At 39.2% G+C, this 20,409-nt stretch overlaps 1 protein-coding gene across 1 annotated transcript in view; it reads left to right on the forward strand.

Annotated features, from left to right (window-relative positions):
* Window positions 1-20,078, forward strand: part of LOC122812004 (inactive carboxypeptidase-like protein X2) — a 730,993-nt gene extending 710,915 nt beyond the window's left edge. The window contains exon 21 of the mRNA XM_044084217.1: window positions 18,735-20,078. Coding sequence (XP_043940152.1) covers window positions 18,735-19,240 — 506 coding nt within the window. The 3' untranslated portion in view covers window positions 19,241-20,078. The remainder of the gene's footprint in view (window positions 1-18,734) is intronic.
* The last annotated feature ends 331 nt before the right edge of the window (window positions 20,079-20,409 follow it).

Raw genomic sequence — 20,409 nt, forward strand, 5'->3', positions numbered from 1 at the left:
GTATCTGGTTCACATTATCAGTTCTTTGTCATAGCCTTTGGACTATTTACTGCTTTACAAAGTGCCTGGCTCCTATAATTGCTTTTTATAGACCTCAAGGCATTCATATTATTTCAATATTTGGATGACTGTCTTATATTTGTAGACTTTTTTCCAGTTGTCAGGAGTCTTTAGCAAGTATTCAAAATTTTCTACTCTGTCTGGGTTTATAAAAATCTTCTCAAATCCCTTCTCACATAATTCTTTTTCCTTTCCTGGGATGTCTGTTAGATACTGCATGGGAAGAGACTTTGTTCTACAAACAAAGTAGAGATTTTCCAAAAGTTCTTCCTCAGGTTTTCCAAGCAAAGCCAGGTAACTGCCAGGGAATTTCTCAGGATACTGGGGTGCTTGGCTTCTATGATTGTTATGATTACCCTGGGAAGACATGACCTGAGAAAAATCTAATGGTATCCCAGGTCAAACTGGACTCATCATTTACACCTTTTATTTTTTTCATATCCCAGTTTTGGGAGAGGGGCTGTAAGGAGGGAGGTTCTATGGCAGGTAAACCATTTGTCTCAGAATCCAGGTCTCCCATTTTCCTTTCTGCCTTGTCTTCAGTCTGTCACAACAAGTGCTTCAGACCTAGCATGGAGAGCATTTTCCAAAGTGTGAAAATACAAGGTATGTGGAACAAACCGGCCAAACAAAAGTACATAAATATCAAAGCGATGATGGCTGTAACAAATGCTATGAAATCCCTGAATAATCTCTGGGCTCCAGGACCTTTGCAAGTTTTCACAAACAACACAGTGATGTGAATTGTAAACAAAAGATATTGGGAGTACACAGCTCAGTTTGACTCTTCAGGCTTCATACATTCCATCAGAGGAAAAAAATTATAACAGATAAGCTAAGTAGTATTAACGCGGATGCAGCAGTGGTGCAGCAGTTTGCATTGTCGCCTCACAGCAAGAGGTTCTACGGTTTGATTCATGGCTGGACTGCCTTCTGTGCTGAGTGTGCATGTCCTCCCTGCATTCTTGGGGGTTTCCTCCGGGTGCTCTGGTTTCCTCCCACGTTACAAAGACGTGTGTCTGGAGCATTTCAACCCTGGCCTCTTCTGAATATTGGCTCATTCCAAGTCAAACTTTCTCAGTAAACAAATATAACATACATACATACATACATACATAAATGAATGAATAAATAAAATAGTACCAGGATAGAGCCTCATGAATGGAAACATCATCCTGGGGTCTTCCAAAAATTGATCCAGCTGTCGGGAGCACCTCAGATAGATTTGGTTTCCTCCTCTCAGAACACACAACTGAAGAAATTATTTTCTAGGATTGCTTATAAGCAGGCCTGGAAGACAGATAACTTCTTATTCACATGAATGTGAATGTTCCTCTCTGCCTTTCCACCCTTTCTACTGATATCTGAGGTTCTGCTAAAAGTTCAGAAGGACTCCCCAAAAATTGTGATGGTGACTTCTGTTTTGCTGAAGCCTCCCTTCTTTTGAAACTCCACTACGGGCAATTGCCATAGGCTTTCTCACAGACTGGATTTAGTCACACAAGACTGGGATTGTTTGATACACCTCCACCTAAAATCTCTTTGACTGCATGGATAGTATAATTTTGATACCTTTTTTGGAACCTTTTTTCTGAGGACACACACTGAAGGTATTGAGGGAGGGTGAATATTTTGCTAAGAAATCATGTATATGTAAATGGAAAAGATTTTCTATTTGGTGCCATTCCAGGAACTAGGACCCTTTTAAGGACTGGCTGCCTCTAGTTCTTGATTATTTACATAAGTTACTGTCGTCTGGCCTTTCTTTCTCCTCTATCAATGTTCATTTATTGGTCATTTTGGCTTGTCTGCCCTTGGATACCCTTTTTCTACCTATCTTCAAGTCAATCAGTTTTTGAAAGGAGTTTTTCATATCCATCCACCTGGAAAACAGGTGGATGTTCATCGTGCATACAGCTGCAGTCATTACAGATGGGTTATCCTGCCATCAGGCGGGTCCTCAGTCGGCCGAATTCCAAAGTCTAGGTCCAGCGTCGGTTGTCGTCGCTTCTTCCCTGACGTCAGTGCGGCAGGGGTATAAAAGAGGCAGCCGACACCATTTTCTTCAGTCTTTCTTGCCGGGCGGTGCCCGAAGCAGAAGCAGTTCGCAAGTGCCAGTCGGCCAGCTCCTGAGATTTACGAAAGTATTTCAGCCGAAGTGTTCTTTAAAGCTAAGTACCCCATTGGGGAAACTTTTCTTGCCTCAGACCGATGTCAGACAAAGTTAATAATTGCATTTCTTGTGGGAAGCAAATACCGCATAAAAGGATTTCCACTCTTTTTGTATACCTTGCTTAGGCCCAGACCACGACATCTCGGCCTGCCATTTTTGTGCTAGGTTCAACAAGCGCACTATTAAGTGCCGGGTGAGTTCGCCCTTCATTATTTTGACAAAAAATTTAATTATATCATATCGTCGGATACACCGACACCAGTTTTGAGCAAAAGACGCAAAGATAAGGACCAGCATCCGAGGTCCACACTGAGTACTGAGGCCACGCTTAGGCCAACTACCGGTTCTCCGGTTCTCAGCGAGGCACCTACGCAGCCCCTGAATACTGATGAAACTACATTACCGGTGACTTCAGTACCCGAGGTCGCAGGCTCCTCGGTCTCCATTCCTACTGCAGATACCAACGCCACACTTGGCGGGGAAACTCAAAATTTAGTCAGGCCTGCCATTTCTGAAGGCGTCTTCAGGCCTTCCACCTTCTCTATTAAATCCTTCACTAAATCTAAAGCAGCCATGAAAACTAAAAAAACAGGGTCCTCAGACCTCCTCTCAAGGCCCCATGCCTAAAAAGCAAATGCTTAAAATGGCTGAGGATTTGATTACTCTCATCAGGGATTCTCAACCCCCACTCTGACAAAAGACCCAGATTGGAGGAAGACTACCCTTTCTGAGACCAGGCTTCTATTACCTCAGAACACTCTGAGGACCAGGATTTCACCTATTCCCCTTTCGAAGACTCTGATGCTGAGGAGTCTATTCCCTCGGTCTCCCCCCTCAGGACTACTCTTTTGGGGAAACCCTGCATACATTGAGGGAACACTTTCACTGGGAAGGCCAAGATTACTCAGATTCCAAGAAAAGGCTCAGGGAATTTCTACTGCTCCCCCAGCATAGGCCCCTGGCTATCCCTCCTGTTTTAGATATTTTGGATGATGTGTACACAGAAGCCAGCGTTAATCCAGATTCTTTACCTCCAGCCCCTGTTAAACCAGACAGGTATTACCGGGTTCCTGATTCTCACCAGTTCCTTTATAAAAGCCATACTGCTGACCCAGAAACTATTTCACAGGGTCCCAAGGGAATAAAGGCCTCTACTGCTAAAAACCCTTTATCTTCGGAGAGAGATTCCAGCGCATTAGAAAGGTGGGGGAAAAAGGTGTATACATCTGCCACTTTAACCATGAGGGCATTAAACTGTCAATTCCATATGTTAAAGTACTAACAGTTTTTGTTATCTCAGTTGAAAAGCAAAATGACACAAACAGAACAACCAGATTTGAAAGAGTTGCAGGATTTCTTGCATGGTGCAGAGCAAGTGGGTAAACATACCTTGCAGTGTGGTTTTGATGCTTTAGAGGCCTCATGTAGAGCTGCTGTCACAGGGTCTGTTATACGTAGACATGCTTGGCTCAAAGAGCAAACCTTACCAGATCATGTCAAAGCAAAGTTATTAGATGCACCACTTCAGAAAGATGTATTGTTTGGTGTTAAAGCTGAGGAGGTACTAAAGAAAATAGAAGAAAAAGCAAAATCAATGCAAACAGTGAAAGATTTCCTGCAGGTACAACCTCCATGCTTCAGCAGAAACTGGCCTTCAAAAAATTGGTCCTTTCCAGCCACGGACAGACCTCAAAGGGGCAGATACAGACACCCAAGGGGTAGAGGACAACCTCAAGGATCTTACAGAGCAAGACAATGGCAAGCACCAACCCCAAGAGGTGGAGAAGATAGATCACAGTCATTTAGAAAACAGACACAATGACTTCCCCCTATACCTGCCAAGCAAAGCTTTAATGGCAGCACCTTTGGGCGGAAAACTAGCATTATTTTCAAAAAATTGGCATATTGTTACAAAAGACAAATGGATTCTGGACATTATAGACAGAGGCTATAGGTTCCACTTTCACACCATTCCAAAAATGAGAGGCATGTCTAACCTGCCACAAAATCAAAGGGCAGAGGCACAAAGACAAATTTCCGCTCTCATGGATATGAAAGCGATTCAAGAGGTACCTACAAAAAAACAAGGTCAAGGTTTTTATTCCAGACTATTCCTGGTACCAAGGAAAGACAAAGATTGGAGACCTATCTTAGACCTATCCATCCTAAACACATACCTACAGGTGCCAAAATTCAAGATGCTCACATTACAGCAGCTTCTTCCCATGCTGGCCAAGGAGTCTTGGCTGGTAACATTGGACCTCAAGGAGGCATACCTGCATGTCCCTATCAGACAAGATTGCAGAAGATACCTCAGATTTCTTGCAGGTTCAACCCATTACCAATTCTCTGCATTGCCCTTTGGCTTATCTACTGCACCCAGAGTGTTTACGAAATGCCTGGCATCAGTAATTGCCTTCTGCAGACTACAAGGAATACAAATATACCCATATCTGGACGACTGCCTGATCCAAGCGGACAGCAAGGACATTCTATTGCAGCATCTGGCATTTGTAATAAAACTGTTAAACTTCCTGGGATACACAGTGAACAAAATGAAATCAAAACTAATACCTTCTCAACAGATAATTTTCCTGGGTGCCAGCTTAAATACAACCACCCAGATGGCCTACCTCACGCCAGACAAACAAGGGCAACTGTCTCAATACTTCAGCAAAATGGCAACTTTCACCAGGCTAACTGCAAGGAAAGTCCTGCAGGCTCTGGGATTCATGGCATCTTGCATCCTACTAATCCCATGTGCAAAGCTGCATATGAGGAAACTACAATGGTACCTAAAAAACTTATGGTCTCAGCACAGCCACAGCTTGGAAACAATTATACCACTCATTCCATGCCTTCAAAAGGAATTTTTGTGGTGGGCTCAAGCATGCCAAAGAAACACAGGTCTCCCTTTCTGTGTACTTCCAGCAACTCAAATCATCACAACAGACGCCTCAGACTATGCCTGGGGAGCACACATGGCAGATCAGTGCATTCAGGGAAAATGGTCCCAAAAAGAGAAGCACCTACACATCAAACAAAAAGAGATGCTAGCCGTAAACAATGCTCTTATGACCTTCAAAGACCTACTGCATCCAGGCCAGTTATTGATAAGGACAGACAACACCACAGTCATGTGGTGCATAAACAAACAGGGGGGAACTCATTCATACCTCCTGTGCAGACAAGCCATGACCCTATGGAACACAGCACTGGAATTGCAAATTCAACTACAGGCACAATTCCTGCCAGGGAAGGAAAACACACTGGCAGACAACCTAAGCAGAAATATGACAGATCCACATGAATGAAAGTTGCATCCTCAAGTTTTCTCAAAGATAACTCAGCCATGGGGACAGCCAGACATAGATCTATTTAATACCCACAGAAATTACCAGTTGAAAAAGTTTTGTGCAAGGACCTATCATCCACAGGTCTGGAAAGTGGACGCACTCTCTTTCAATTGGACAACATTGACAGTCTATGCCTTCCCTCCTCTGCCTCTACTGACCAAAGTTCTATTAAAAGCCAGAGCAGAGAGGCCACAAATGATTCTCATTGCTCCAGACTGGCCAAGACAACACTGGTATCCACTCCTAAAGAGCCTGACACACTCCCCACCATGGATCCTACCTCTAGTCCCTCTTCTGTTGTCCCAGCACAACTACAAAACCCTTCACAGCCAGCTCAAAACCTTAAATCTAGCTGCATGGAGAATACCTTACTTTCCCAACAGACTCTCCTCTCCAAGGAGGTGCAGGATGTCATCTTGGAGGCCAGAAGACCTTCTACTAGAAAAGCCTACTCCGCCAAATGGAAACAATTTTGTGCCTGGAATCAAGAAAAGAGCCAGAATCCTTGGGTAATAAATATACCTCAAATTTTACAGTACCTAGCTGAGATGTTAAACAGTGGCCTTTCCTTCTCCTCCATCAAGATCCACACTTCAGCCATTTCTGCACAGTACAACACAGACCCTCCTTTATTCTCACATCCTCTCTTAAGGCAGTTCCTCAGAGGGGCAAAAAATATAAAGCCCCCAAGGAAACCACCAGTTCCAGCTTGGGACCTCAACTTCGTATTGGAAAAGCTGACCTTGCCCCCCTTTGAGCCAGCTTCTTCAACAGAGCTACAATAGTTGTCATGGAAAACAGCCTTCCTTCTGGCTATCACCTCAGCATGCAGGGTTTCTGAACTACAGGCCCTCATGGCTGTGCAACCATTCATCATTTTCCATCAGGACAGAGTTTCCTTACGAACCAACCCTACCTTCATGCCAAAGGTAGTATCCAGTGTAGCTTTGAATCAGACTATCCACTTACCTACCTTTTATCCTAACCCACAAAACAAAGGGGAAAGACTACTACATTCCTTGGACATTCACAGACAACTTCGTTATTATTTGGACAGAACAAAACCATTCAGGAAATCTGAGCAACTCTTTGTGTCCTATGCTACAGGTGCTCAAGGAAAGGCTATTTCCAAACAGACAATTTCAAAATGGATAGCCCACTGCATACGCTTTTGTTATTCATTTCATGGAAAATCTGTGCCTGCATACATCAGATCCCAATCCACCAGGGCCACAGCTACCTCTGCAGCTTTCTTCAGGGGGGTCCCTACCAAGGACATTTTGGAAGCAGCTACTTGGAGTTCAGTGCACACTTTCTCCAAGCACTACCACCTTCCACTATACTCAAAATCTAGAGCGGGCTTTGCCACAGCAGTCTTGCAGGGCATCCTCGTACCTCCTAGTTCCACTTAGTGCCTACCACCCTTACTTAGCTTTGGGATTCTTCCCATCTGTAATGACTGCAGCTGTATGCACGATGAACATAGTACAGTTTTGTACCTACCATAAATGTATATGTTCAAGTGCTCATACAGCTGCAGTCCAGGTTACCCCCCTCCGTCCCCTCTTAGGACAGGCCTTATGACAAACACCTTTATCATACAACCTATTTGGGGTATTCTTTTATGGTGTATTTGCTTCCAACTACTGTTTTTTGATTTATCTATATTGCATGTTTGCATAACATTATGTTTTGCCTTCCTTCTGGGGGCACCTGACATCTGGGGCAAGAAAAACTGAAGAAAATGGCGTTGGCTGCCTCTTTTATACCCCTGCCGCACTGACGTCAGGGAAGAAGCGACAATAACCGATGCCAGACCTAAACTTTGGAATTCGGCCGACCGAGGACCCGCCTGACGGCAGGATAACCCATTTGTAATGACTGCAGCTGTATGAGCACTCGAACATCTACATTTATGGTAGGTACAAAACTGTACTATCCTCCATGAGATTCCCCCCATCAACACACAAGCTGCAAGAAATAACCTCAGAGCTTACAAGTTCAGAACAGTGCTTTTTGCAAGGGGGGCAAGCTCCCCTGCACCCCCCCCGACTCTCTGCTACCTATATATTCGGGTCTATATTAGATCAGTGAACGCTTAAACAAGTGAATGCTGATTGATCTACCTTATTTTAGCGAATGTTCAAAATATCGAAGCAACAGAAACCCAAATGTTTTCCTATGGAAAGAATTTGGTTGTCCGTTTCTGTTGCTTCAGTATTTTTAGTGCTGTGGTGGAAAGTTATGGGTTGGATTCAGGTAAGTGTGCGATTGTGTGGATGTGAGTGTTAGGGTGGGTTAGGTGAGCTAGGGTTAGGGCTTGGGTTAGGTATGTGTGCGATTGTGTGGACATGAGAGTTAGGGCAGGTTTAGGTGAGTTAGGGTTAGAGAGCAGGTGAGATGAGTGTGGGATAGTGACGGACCGTAGGGTTAAGGTTTGGGTTAAGGTAAGTGGATAGTTAGTGGTGTGTGCATAGTTCAGTGTAGGGTTAAGTGTCAGATTTTAGGTGTATGTGTGTGGATCTGTTTGTTTGGTGTGCTTGTGTTATGTGTATGTGTTTTAGATCAGTGATTTTTTTCCCTAGAAAAAAAATCGCTGACCTGACAGTTCAAGATTGTAATCTTTCGCTTACATAAGGTTGATCAATCAGCATTCACTTTTTTAAGCATTCGCTGATCTAATATAGACCCTATATATTCCAATTTCAAGATCACAAAATACCAGGGGAAAGGACATATTCCCCAACCTGGATATTGTAGCTCCTGACCTACTGTCGAACATCTGTTTTGTTGACCAGATTGTGTCAGCTACACAAACCGTTGACTATTTTACTGGCTACTGTCTGTCTCTCTCTCTCTATATATATATGTATATACATATATATATATATATATATATATATATATATATATATATATATATATATATATACGCACACACACACACACACACACACACACATATACATATATATCTATAGCTATATATGCATCTATCTATATCTGTATCTATATGTGTTTGTGTGTGTGTGTGTGTGTGTGTGTGTGTGTGTGTGTGTGTGTGTGTGTGTGTGTGTGTGTGTGTGTGTGTGTGTATATATATATATATATATATATATATATATATATATATATATGTATATATATCGGTTTACTATCATGCCCACAAAGTGCCTTCCATTATAGATGGCAACATCAAAAGGCAGTTTTCCAAGTGGCTAGACCTTGAACGGAAAGTCAGTGAACCACATCATAGAACATTGAATGGAACATGTACTCCAATGGGCACATTTCCAAAACAGTGAATGCCGAACCATCGCTATTAATGTGGTTTGACAAGGGACGGAACAATGTTTTTATTTTCAGCATACCGGTTCTGCAATGTGAACATTCGACTGAAGGCACTTCGTGGACATAATATTAAACCATATGCACATCGTTGACACCACTTACGCGAACTCCGAACTCCGACTGTTGAAAAACTCAAACACCGATATTCCAAACTGCAAAATATCCTTCCCTTTTTGACCCATGTTAGCACTTGTTTTTAGATGTAGAGCAGTCAGAAATGCCGACATTCTTTTTTTTTTTTGGCATTGTGTAAAATCGGCAATTCGGATTTCGCGGAAATTTGTCAACAATGTGCACATTCGACTATGTGCAATCAACATTTTGATGGTAAACCCCTATCTCACTCACACACACACACACACACACACACACACACACACACACACACACACACACACACACACACACACACACACACACACACACCAAAGAAAATGAAACTAACTTGAATATGAATGTGTATATATTCTAAAATATGTCTGTACATAGCATGATACAGGTTAGGTCTACCAGTGTATGCTTTCATTAACCATTTTATTTGTCATTCAGATTTCATATGCCACATTTAGCATTTATGACTGCATACTCAAAGCATGAATATCCATGACTTTGAAACATTTCCAAGTACTATGTAGATCACACTTAACTAGATTTGTGAGGGAGAAGAAAGTATGGAGGATAAAGGGAAGATTGCTCACTCCTTTCTTTTAATGCCTATTAATTTAGGATGAAAAAAAAAAAAAGAGTTAAAACCTGCTACTGTAGCTGTCATTTGAAATGTATCTCAAATCAAGCTTCAGGATTATGGTTAAGGGATACTGACTAGGCACACACTTATCCTGGAGGATTTATTTATTTATTGAAAGCTATGTTAACCAGGTTAAGTCTGCTGGTCTGTAGACCACTTTCATCCATGACTTGGGTGCAGAAGTGCATAGTAAACAGTCATAGTACATACACAATACTAATAAGTATAGTGAATAACAGTGTATAAGTTAATATAAAACAGAGTTAGTATAAAATACAGAGCACGGTTACCTTATAATATTATATACAGAATCAACTGCTATCACATACAAAACTGAGCTAAAGTAGCTTACAGTGTTATACAGTACAGAAGTCATAGCAGTATGATCATAGTGATTGCTATTAAGTTACCTTGCATAGCATTCAACAAGGAGAATGGTACACATATTAAAATTTGCTGGCACTTACTTAATAGACACTGCCTAAATTAGTAAGGATTGAAAATTAGGTTATAAGTGAACTGCAGACAGCAAGCAACTGCTTGACCAGCAAGTGTGTACCTATTTAATCTACTTGATCTACCTGTGCTTGGTTATATTATATGAATTGTAGAGAAGTGCAGACAGCATGTTACTATTTAAATTACTTAGCTGCAGTAATAGAATTTCTGTAAGCATCTACGCATGTACTCTGCCAATATAATCCATATAGGCAAGACCATCAGTTCTACCCCTGCAAGGCAGAGGTAATACTGTTGCTTACCTATTTATTAAGAGAATGTATGCACATGCTTACAACTGGAAGTCAGGGAATGTAAATATATGACCTACGTATCCCTGAAAGGGTTGGAGCTAGCTGGAGACACTCCTTTGTTGAGCTGATATCCTTAACAGCTGTTGTTTAATGTTGATTGGAATTCCTCTTTTTCAGTGGGAACAGTCAGATTTGAAGTAAAATTCCCTAAAATAAGTTGAAATCTCGAGGTTAACAGCTTAAATAAGGAAAGTAAATGCAGAAGCCTGTACTTATTCTTTTTAAGTTGCTCTTTATTAGAGGCCGAAGAGAGCGGTTTTACAAAAACGTGACTGTAGCAGCCTGTAATATTGCAAACGTGTAGGGGCATGTTGGGACATGTTCATCAGTGAGCTTTCCCTGTGGGTGTGTCCATCAGAAAATGTCACGGATCCAGACAACAAGTGCATGAAATAGGCTAGATTTAGTGAGGTCATGGACAGACAAAATTGGATGACTTGAATAGCTCCATAGAGGGTAATAACATATGATGGGTATGACTTCAGCTTCAGAAAGTACTGCAATACCATTGCAGACGGACAGCTTGTAAACTCTACAGCCAACCTTTTGTCTTAAGGTAGTAAATTTGATTGGGAACTTGTTAAGTAGCATAAGACACTGTGTTACAGAAGTAAGCAGTTAGCTAAAGGAAAGTAATATAGCCGGTGGACTTCTAAATGAACTTGCCATGGCTCAGTCACATTTAATGCTACCAATTGTCAGAACTCTACAGAGATTATAGAAACAAGAAGCACCTCTTTAAATTTGGTACTGAGAGCTGCCATACACTCAGGATAATGCAGGAAATAAGGTGGAAAGTGCATTAACTTTCAGTAGTGTCTGTAGTATGGAACTTAATGATTCAGATTAAAAAATAATGAACTGAATATCATGGCTATTTAGGAACCAAAGGGAGGATTATGTAACGCAGGTAGGAGAACCCAGAACTGTTGTATCTGGTGATTGAAATAAAGTTACGCAGTGAACATGTAAAACAGGAAAGCCACTGCTACTCTAGAAACAGCAAAAGTGGGATACCAGAAATTTAATAGTTAAAGAAACAGATTTGATGGGCCTAGTAGTCTGTAGCTGACATCAGTTTCTGTGTGTGTTCATGGAAGGGAAGTTCAGTTTAATAAACTTGTGTGTCTATGTATGTCTGTGTGTTTATGCATGTCCGTGTGTGTGTGTGTGTGTGTGTGTGTGTGTGTGTGTGTGTGTGCGTGTGCGTGTGCGTGTGTGTGTGTGTGTGTGTATGTGTGTGTGTGCGTGTGTGTCTGTGTCAGTGTAAGCTGCATCTTGAGGATGTGGGCTTTAGTGCTACAGCCTCCAGTTGTAGGTTGTGAGAAAGACACCTAACAAGAACAAAGCTTCAGATTCCTACTCCTTCCCAAGATAGATATGTATGTATACTCGAGTCTCATGTGCTTATCAAAGTCTAAAATAAATAAAGATGGTGTGGAGCATCCTTTATCTTATACACAAAAATACTTTGGAAGCATTGACTTGCATCTGTTCCACTGCAGGACGTACCTGTAAACTGTTTATATGCTAGTAAAAAAGTTAAGGAACATTAAACTTAATAAATGCATACATGTAAAGGTCCTTTTTTGTTTGTTAACAAAGTTTGTGGGCTGATCCAAAATGAACCCTTTTCACACATGACCTCTGCCATAAGGCAAATAGAGAAATATTTTGCATTTCTGTCTTGATTATAGAAAATGACATAATGGCAGTTTGCGGATGCAGTGTGTGAGGTCTAAGCAAGCTTAACATAAAGTTGAGTCAAGTCTACAAAGAATAAGTTTATATTTATTAGACTATAACATCTAATCAGATTACTTTCACTTGTTTGATATTTCAAGCTCAATCAACATTTTTGGCTTCAGCTAGCATTTGCTCAAGTTTTGTTGCTCAAGTCTTTGTAGATGAAGATGTATGTACTCATATATTACTGAATTCCAGATGATCCAACATTAGTGCACTTCAGAGAAAAATCAAGGCAGGCAGAACATGGACTGTCAGTGATCACTCTTTCTCTGAGGTGAGGGTACGTTTGAGAGATAATACTAATAAAATTGAGGGTGCAGTGCTTGCCTTCAGTGCAACAGAATGTAGTAAATTCCTCCAAAATGTTTTTTTTTTTTTTGTCAAACTGATTATAAACTGAGCAGCTATAGTGCACTCATTCTGAAAATGCATTCACTTGAGTTACAATTTATGAGCTGTTGTAACTGAGCAAGTGTGATGTAAGATTTTAGATGCTGAGATTATGGTCTATCCTGTCATATATGCAAAGTTATAGGCTAATAGTTAAGGGTCTTTGAACTTTGGAGTTCACCGAGGTATATTTACAAGAAGTATGGTGATCTGGTGGAGGAGCTCCAGTTTTAATTTCTCCAAATCTTATGTGTTTCTAATACCATGACGGGAATGGACCCCATTCCTAAATCAAAGTATGATTAAAGTTTGTGAAATTAGGTTTGTTTCACTCTTTGATGCTAGCCAAAAGTGCTCTTCACAGCACCTAAAATGTGCCCAGAATTGACTTAATCTGCAATTCATATGGAGTTACATGTATTGGTAGCATATCTAAATGCGTCTGTAAATTCTTTTTTTATGAGATCCATTGCTTCTACTACTATTGGTACTATATGGGTATCGTTCCTCCACATTGCCCCCATTTTTCCTACAAATCCTGGTATTGTATGACTTTGTGTCTTTCTGTATATAACATACTGTAATCACTGGGTGTAGCAATTTCAATGATCAGTGCTACTTTTGTCTTCTTTTCATGGACTACTGTATCTGGTTTACTCACATCTATTTTTTAAACTGTTGGTAATGGGTGATCCTTTGTGATTTAAACTTAATCATTCTGTATATTGCTTTATGGATAATGTTTCCAATGCTTCTCATCTACTTAAATATTGTAATGTTTGCACAATCCCGATGAAACAGTGTTGCCACTATTATGTCTTTTCAGTATACTGGCCTTCTGCCATTAGTATATCACACCCAATAACAAGATGTATGACTGTTTCCAGTTCTGTTTTACAGAACCTGCATTTGTCTGTTTCTCCCTAATATTCAAAGGACTTTGTAAACCAATGTGTACGTAGTCCACTGTCCCGGGCCGCTAATATTAACCTTTCATCTTTTGGTTTAAATTCACCTGCCCTTAACCATTCCTGTGTCAGACCCTGATCAACATGAGGTTGATCCAGGAGTTTTCTGTACTTGCAGCTATATTTATGCCTATTCCACATGTCTTGACTTCTCATCTGATCCTTCTCCTTATATTCTTTCTTTTGTTTTTTGGCACATTCAGTTCCTACCAGATTTTTGTCTACTTCTGGTTTTATTTCCATTCCCATTTGATACCAATATGCCAACATGCTTTTGCTGAACTAAGCAAGGAAGTTATGCTAAATTTGTTCTCTTAATGTTTTAAAACTTTCACTATCTTTGGATCTGTTGAGCTCAGCAGACATGTAGACAGTTCTGGAATTGCAGATCTATACAAGTAGTCAGTTTCATGGAAGCCCATACCTCCCTCAGAACTAGGACTATATAATATTAGTATACATTAATTTTTATATATCATTTGATAAGCAAGACGTATTTTTCTTGTTTTCCTGTCCAGTTTATCCATTACCTTTTGGGGCCAGTCAATCACCCCAAAAATTGTAAGTTAGAAGAGGAAGAGCAAATTAGTTTATAGTTTGGACTTTGTTCCTAGATGTCGGGGCTGTTTTCAGTATTAATTTTAGTCTTCTAAAATATTCCTTACTGAGTTTTGCATTTATTTATGTTTTACTGTCAATCCTTCATCAGTTCCAAAACATTTATACACTCCCTACTGCTAAAGTTCATTTATATCACATTCCTATCCCATACTGATATTTCCTTGGTGCTGCAGCTTTCCTGCTTTCAATGTTGTTTTGTTTTGCACATTTATTAAGACCAAATGACACTCTTACATCATCTGAGAAAGTTCTGACCACTAATAGTTGAGCTTTCAGGTCCTCATCTGATGAGCTATACAGTTTTACATCACCCACAAAAAGAAGATAAGAGGTCTTTACACTTGGTTGCTTTCTGGGAGCCAAATTATAACCATAACATAATATGTTAAGTAGACAGCTTAATGGGTTAAGGGCAAAACAAAAGAGCAGTGGTGGCAAAGTCACCCTGGAATATCCCCATTTGGATTTTTATCCCTGGAATAATAAATTATCCGTTATAATGACTTAGCTGCAGAGTGGTTTGCCACTGTTTCATGGTCACTGTAATGTAATTGATCAATGTAGGGTTTATCTTATACATCTGTAAGCACTCCTTTATCCACGAATGTGGGATGCTGTCAAATGCTTTTTTGTAATCTATCCATGCCATACTTAAGATTCCTCCACCTTTTTACAATTCTCCATTATGACTTTATTTAACAACAAATGATCCTTTGTTCCATATAATATTCTTCTGTTACCCTTTTCTTCTGTTACCATGACTGAGTTTTCTTCTAAATCACTATAAACTCTGTCAGCATCAATTCCATTATATTGTTTATGCATCTTCAGAAGGCAGGTTATCGATCTGTAGCTTTTAGGATGGCTTACAGTTTCACTCTTAAGGAGGAGTATTGTTTTTCCTGATGTTAACCAGTTTGGTGTCTGTTCTGGGTGTGCGTACAAGTACTTCTTAGTCTGAACTAAATCTTCATGTTAAGGTATTGATACTTTTAGCCAGAAGTTAAGTACTGCATCTGGGCTTGGGGTTTTCCAAATATTAGTTTTTCTTAATTTTGTTTTAATTTCTGTGTCCGATACTTCATCCCATTTCATATCCTATACATTTGAACTTCTTACTTCATCCCATTTCATATCCTATACATTTGAACTTCTTACTTTATCCCATTTCATATCCTATACATTTGAACTTCTTACTTTTTCTTTTACTTCTTGTATCCATTCAGCTTCTGTGTTATTTTCCAAATGGTCGTAATAGGTATTCTTCCAAACTGTGTCTATTTCTTCTTTTTTTTTTTTTGGTGGTGTTTTTATTACTTTTGCTTTGTTTCCCAATTCTCTATATATCTTTTTGGGTCATCATTGAATTGCTTATTTTGTACTTTTCCTTTATATTTATCTGCATATCTTCTAAGTTTTTCTGCTGTGCTGATATCTTTAGTTATTATTTGTAATAGTGTACAATAGATCCTGGTCTGTTCTAATACTGCACATTGCTTTTATCACATCTGTCATTCTAAGTATTTTTGTTGATGTGTTACACTATCTTCTATACTCTTCTAACTGAAACTTCTTATCTTAATTGCTTTATAGTGTTCTCTGTTCAATTCTACCATTATGGCATTTGATTTTTTTCCCTTCCTTTCCCTTATTGCCCTTTATTTTTGTGGTAAGACTTTATCTGTTATTAATTTAGCTGCACAGTAATATGTCTTATTTACTTCTGTTATATCACATGAATTTCTGTTAATAGCCTTGATTACTGTTTGTTTTGTCAGACGTCTAACATTTTGGGTCTTATTGACTTTCTGTAATCTATTTCTTTCATCGATCTTAATAAGTCTATCTATCTCTATTAAATCAAGCAACTCTTCCCTTAGATCATTTTCCTATAAACTGAGGTCACATTCTTTATTCTCCTTTTCCTGTGGACTTTCTACAGAAAGTTCCACAACATCTTCCTGTGGCATATTCTCTTCAGCTGCATCGTGCATTATCCATTGCTCTTTCATATGATAACTCACTGGCCTATCACTCCACAACATTGACTGCATCAGAGTTGCCACTATTTCCTGCTCCTTCCCTTGCTGTGCACCTCCAACTGAACTTTTTTACTGGTTTTCTGCTGAAGGCTCCAGAGTATCTTCATGTGGCAAGTCATCAGATGCTTTTGGTTCCGTCTTTTCCTCTTTAATTTGGGGGCTCATTGTTCCATCATGCTGTGATGTTACCAGAGTTGGATTTTCCATAGTAAATCCTTCACTTCACAGGTAATCCATAAGCTCAGTTTCTGTTTCTGTAACTTCTCCATTACTAATGCTCTTTTCTACTTTCACTGTTGTTTTCTTATTTTTTGTACTGTGAAATTTTCCATATCTAGATGTCTTTGCCTGTATTTCTCTTCAAATGTCTTTGGTGCTTTTTTTTTATTGATTAGTTTTGCTTTCAAGTTTGCATAAATATTGCAACATATTAAATCTTTTTCTTTCCCTTGTCCATATTTCTTCATCAGATGTCTTCTTCTCCATCTGTTTATCCTTATTTTGGGGACTCATTGTTCCATTTTGCAGTGACGCTATCAGCATTGATTTTCTACAGTAAATCTTTCATTTCTCAGGTGTTCAATAACTTCAACTTCTATTTGTTTAACTTCTACTTTACTAATCTTCTGTTCTGTGTTCCTCTTTTGTATTGTGAAAGTTTTCATATCTGGGTGCCTTTGTCTGTATTTCTCTTCAAATATCTTTGGAGCTTTTTTGTATTGATTGGTTTGGCTTTCTTCTTTAAATAAATATTGTACCATATCAGATATATCTTTCTTTCCCATGTCCATATTTCTTTTTTGCACATTTCAAAAATCTCAAGATTTTGTTCTTTATATTTTCACACTTCTTCGATCTCTTCTTTTCCCAAACGGCCCAAGGTTTCTTTGTCTATATAATGTTTTTCATGGATCTGTTGTATTAGTAAACACAAATTTGCATTTGAAGTTTTTGACAATTCTTCTTCTACAAGTATGTTTTTTCCTCTAATTTTGTTCTTCATCTTTTAGCATATCTTTTTTTTTCTGGAAATTCTGGACTTCTTGCATAATAGTAACAATACAAAATTTATTTCTTATCCTCAATAATTCCACTCTGTAATTTTTATAGCTCTTTTTTTTTTGGCCTGTCCATTTTTGTGGACTACTACTTCCTCCTGGTGGGGGGGCATTCTCCCTTCTGAACCTGCCCTTATCCCATTGTAGGAATGTTTCCATGTTTTGAGGATTCTACACTATTTTCTCCAGTCCTGGCACCAGTATGCATACCAGGATTGGGCACTTTTTTATCCTGGGACTTGTACACCCAGCTGTCTTTTTTTTATTTTTTAACCTGCCTCTGTCTATGATATACGCTATATATCAGCTTCAAAAACAGGGTCCACTTTATGAAGGTAATCACCAAGACTTGGAAATTAATTCAAATCCAGCAATAGTACTCTCCATTGCTTGCTGATTTTATCATCTCTCCATTCACAGCTTCACTATATGTTAATGAATATGCAGCTGTATGTGCACTTTTGACAGTGAGCCCACAGATCATAACTGGGATAAGCTTTACTATATATCCTAATATAGCCTAAGGACATGTTTAATGTTTGTGTGAACAGAGCTGGAGTCAGGAATGTGAGACAAAAATCTTACCAAATGAAACATGTTTTCAGCATGTGAACACAAGAAGAAAGGAAAAGGATGATTCATTTTAAAGATATCAAATGTAATTATGTTGTTTCAGCTGTGGACATGTATAGCATCAAGCACACACACACACACACACACACACACACACACACACACACACACACACACACACACACACACACACACATGCACACAGTGTGAGGTAATTACTGGTACAGCAACATATATATTAATTGAAAATGCTTAAATGTGATTTTCTGCAACTTAGGACAGGTTTACAAAGCACAGATTCATGTAGATGACCTTTAAAGATCGAGATATGCAGTATGAAGTAGGGGGTGGAGGAAATGTTTAGTGACATTTGAAGATATATTTAGGTATCCAGTGAATTTTTGTAAGTGTGGCTTTTAGTAGCTGTACTTTAGAAGCTGTATAACATCAAAAAAGAAGTGAAAAAAAATAGAGATCATTAATAAGGCTTTAGACAGTCTTCACAAAACACTAGTTAATGTGTTATGCAACATATCTGCTGTGAGTTACTCATATAAAGGATCTTTTCTTGTCAACATTTACAGATGTACGTCCTAATTGGAAATGAGTAACTCATCAAAAATACAATGATTTTAAGAAGTGTGGGGGATTCTTCGACTCGTGTAACTAGATATACTTCCTCCTATATCCTTACAGAACCATATTCTTTCACATGAATAATGGCAGGTGGTGGGGGGGTGGTAAAGACTATAGCACTCTCTTGCATGCAGGCTTTAAGAAAGGTAATGTAAATGCCATGAAGATTTCTAAAAGACATTTTTTTATAATTTCAGCAACTACTGGTGACTACTGGCGCCTTCTGAATCCTGGGGAGTACAAAGTCACAGCAAGAGCAGAAGGGTACCAAACTGTCACAAAGACCTGCACTGTGGGATATGAAATGGGTGCCACACTTTGTAACTTCCACCTCAAAAAAAATGTGAGACCTGTTTTTATGACACCTAACAGAAATGGACGCTTTGGGAATGTAAACATAAACAAGTTCCCACGACTTCGTGAAAGGATGTTAATGAGGAGGTACTTTCTTGCAAGGATGAGGGCAAAGAAGAGGTATGATGAACTTAAGAACAAAAGACTGAATGCCTTCTCATCTACGACCAGGGCACCTACCATCACTACTACTTTTACCACATCTACCACCACTACCACTACAACTACCACCACTACAACAAAGTCCACTAAAGAAAATGTACGTAGAGGAAAAGGAAATGTGGCAGGTCAGACAACAACTGCTGAACCATTCACAACAGCAGAGACTTACACAATCGAGTTTTACTAATAAAGTACTGATTGTAGACTTTATGTGGAGGTACTATTTTTGTAGACCTTGGAAACACAAATAAGAATAAGTATACTCCACTGCAAGGTCTGCAGTATCATTCCTTGCTAACAAATTGTTGTGTTCTACCTAGTCTTTTCTTGTGATCATAGAGTGTACAAATGTTTTTCATTTGTTGGCATACAGCTCATACAGGCACAGTTTTCTTATTTTCATATTAAAGACTTAACAGTTTTTAGCTGTTTGCTGTAGACAGTTTACCATTAATCCTACCCAGTCCCCATCTTCTGGTATTCAAGGATGATGTTCTTCTGGTCATGTTCTTTAGAACTATTAAAATAATCCCTTTGTTAACTTTCTGTAGGAAAGATGTGAGCATCTCAGCACTTGTTCTCCCCAAGGAAGATTAATACACCAGTAGGCTTTGCTTTCTGTTGGGAAGGTGTGAACAGCAACATACTTCATGTTTCTCCAAGAACAATTGTCATACCAACACATGCTTCCCCAAGGGGCGTACTCCTGTTTAGCAGATGAGTACCACAACAGCTGTACCCTCCAGGAGATAATTGTACAGTGCCATACCTAGTCTTCCAGGAGGGGCATGAAAAGTGTCAGTCTTGCCTGCCTAGGGGATACTAGACATTACATGTCTCTGAGGAACGGTTCAGCACTGCTGTTCCTGTCCACTACACAGAATGACTGGCTACTAGTTTACCTTCTGGTGGTCACTGTAACATCAAAACTAGTAAACGTGATTTTGTGATATTTCTAGACATTTTTAAATACTGTAATTAATTAAGAGCTATGCTTTGGATGGTAAAGTTGCAGTGGAAAAATGCTTTTTATCCATTCTTTATTTTTTTCTAATTGGTTTAGAAGGAATCTAGCAATGTTTTTCTTTTGAGACCAAGCTGATGTGGATAAACCATAAAACTAATTTTATAATTCCTTATTGAAAAAAAACAGCCAATTAATTTATGTTGCATTATCAGTGATACAAAACCTTCCATGCACATTTTTAGAACAATGTATTTTGATACCACTGCTTAGGTGACAGGATGTTTTTAAGGCATTGTACGTGAAACAAATGACTCAGAAAATTCCTTGCCATTGTGTTACAATAGACAGGGAGTACCCAAAAGAAAGATAAGAAGGCACTGTAATTACCA

This window comes from Protopterus annectens, chromosome 9.part0, assembly GCF_019279795.1.
Source record: "Protopterus annectens isolate FY-2018-M chromosome 9.part0, PAN1.0, whole genome shotgun sequence".
Lineage (NCBI taxonomy): Eukaryota > Metazoa > Chordata > Ceratodontiformes > Protopteridae > Protopterus > Protopterus annectens.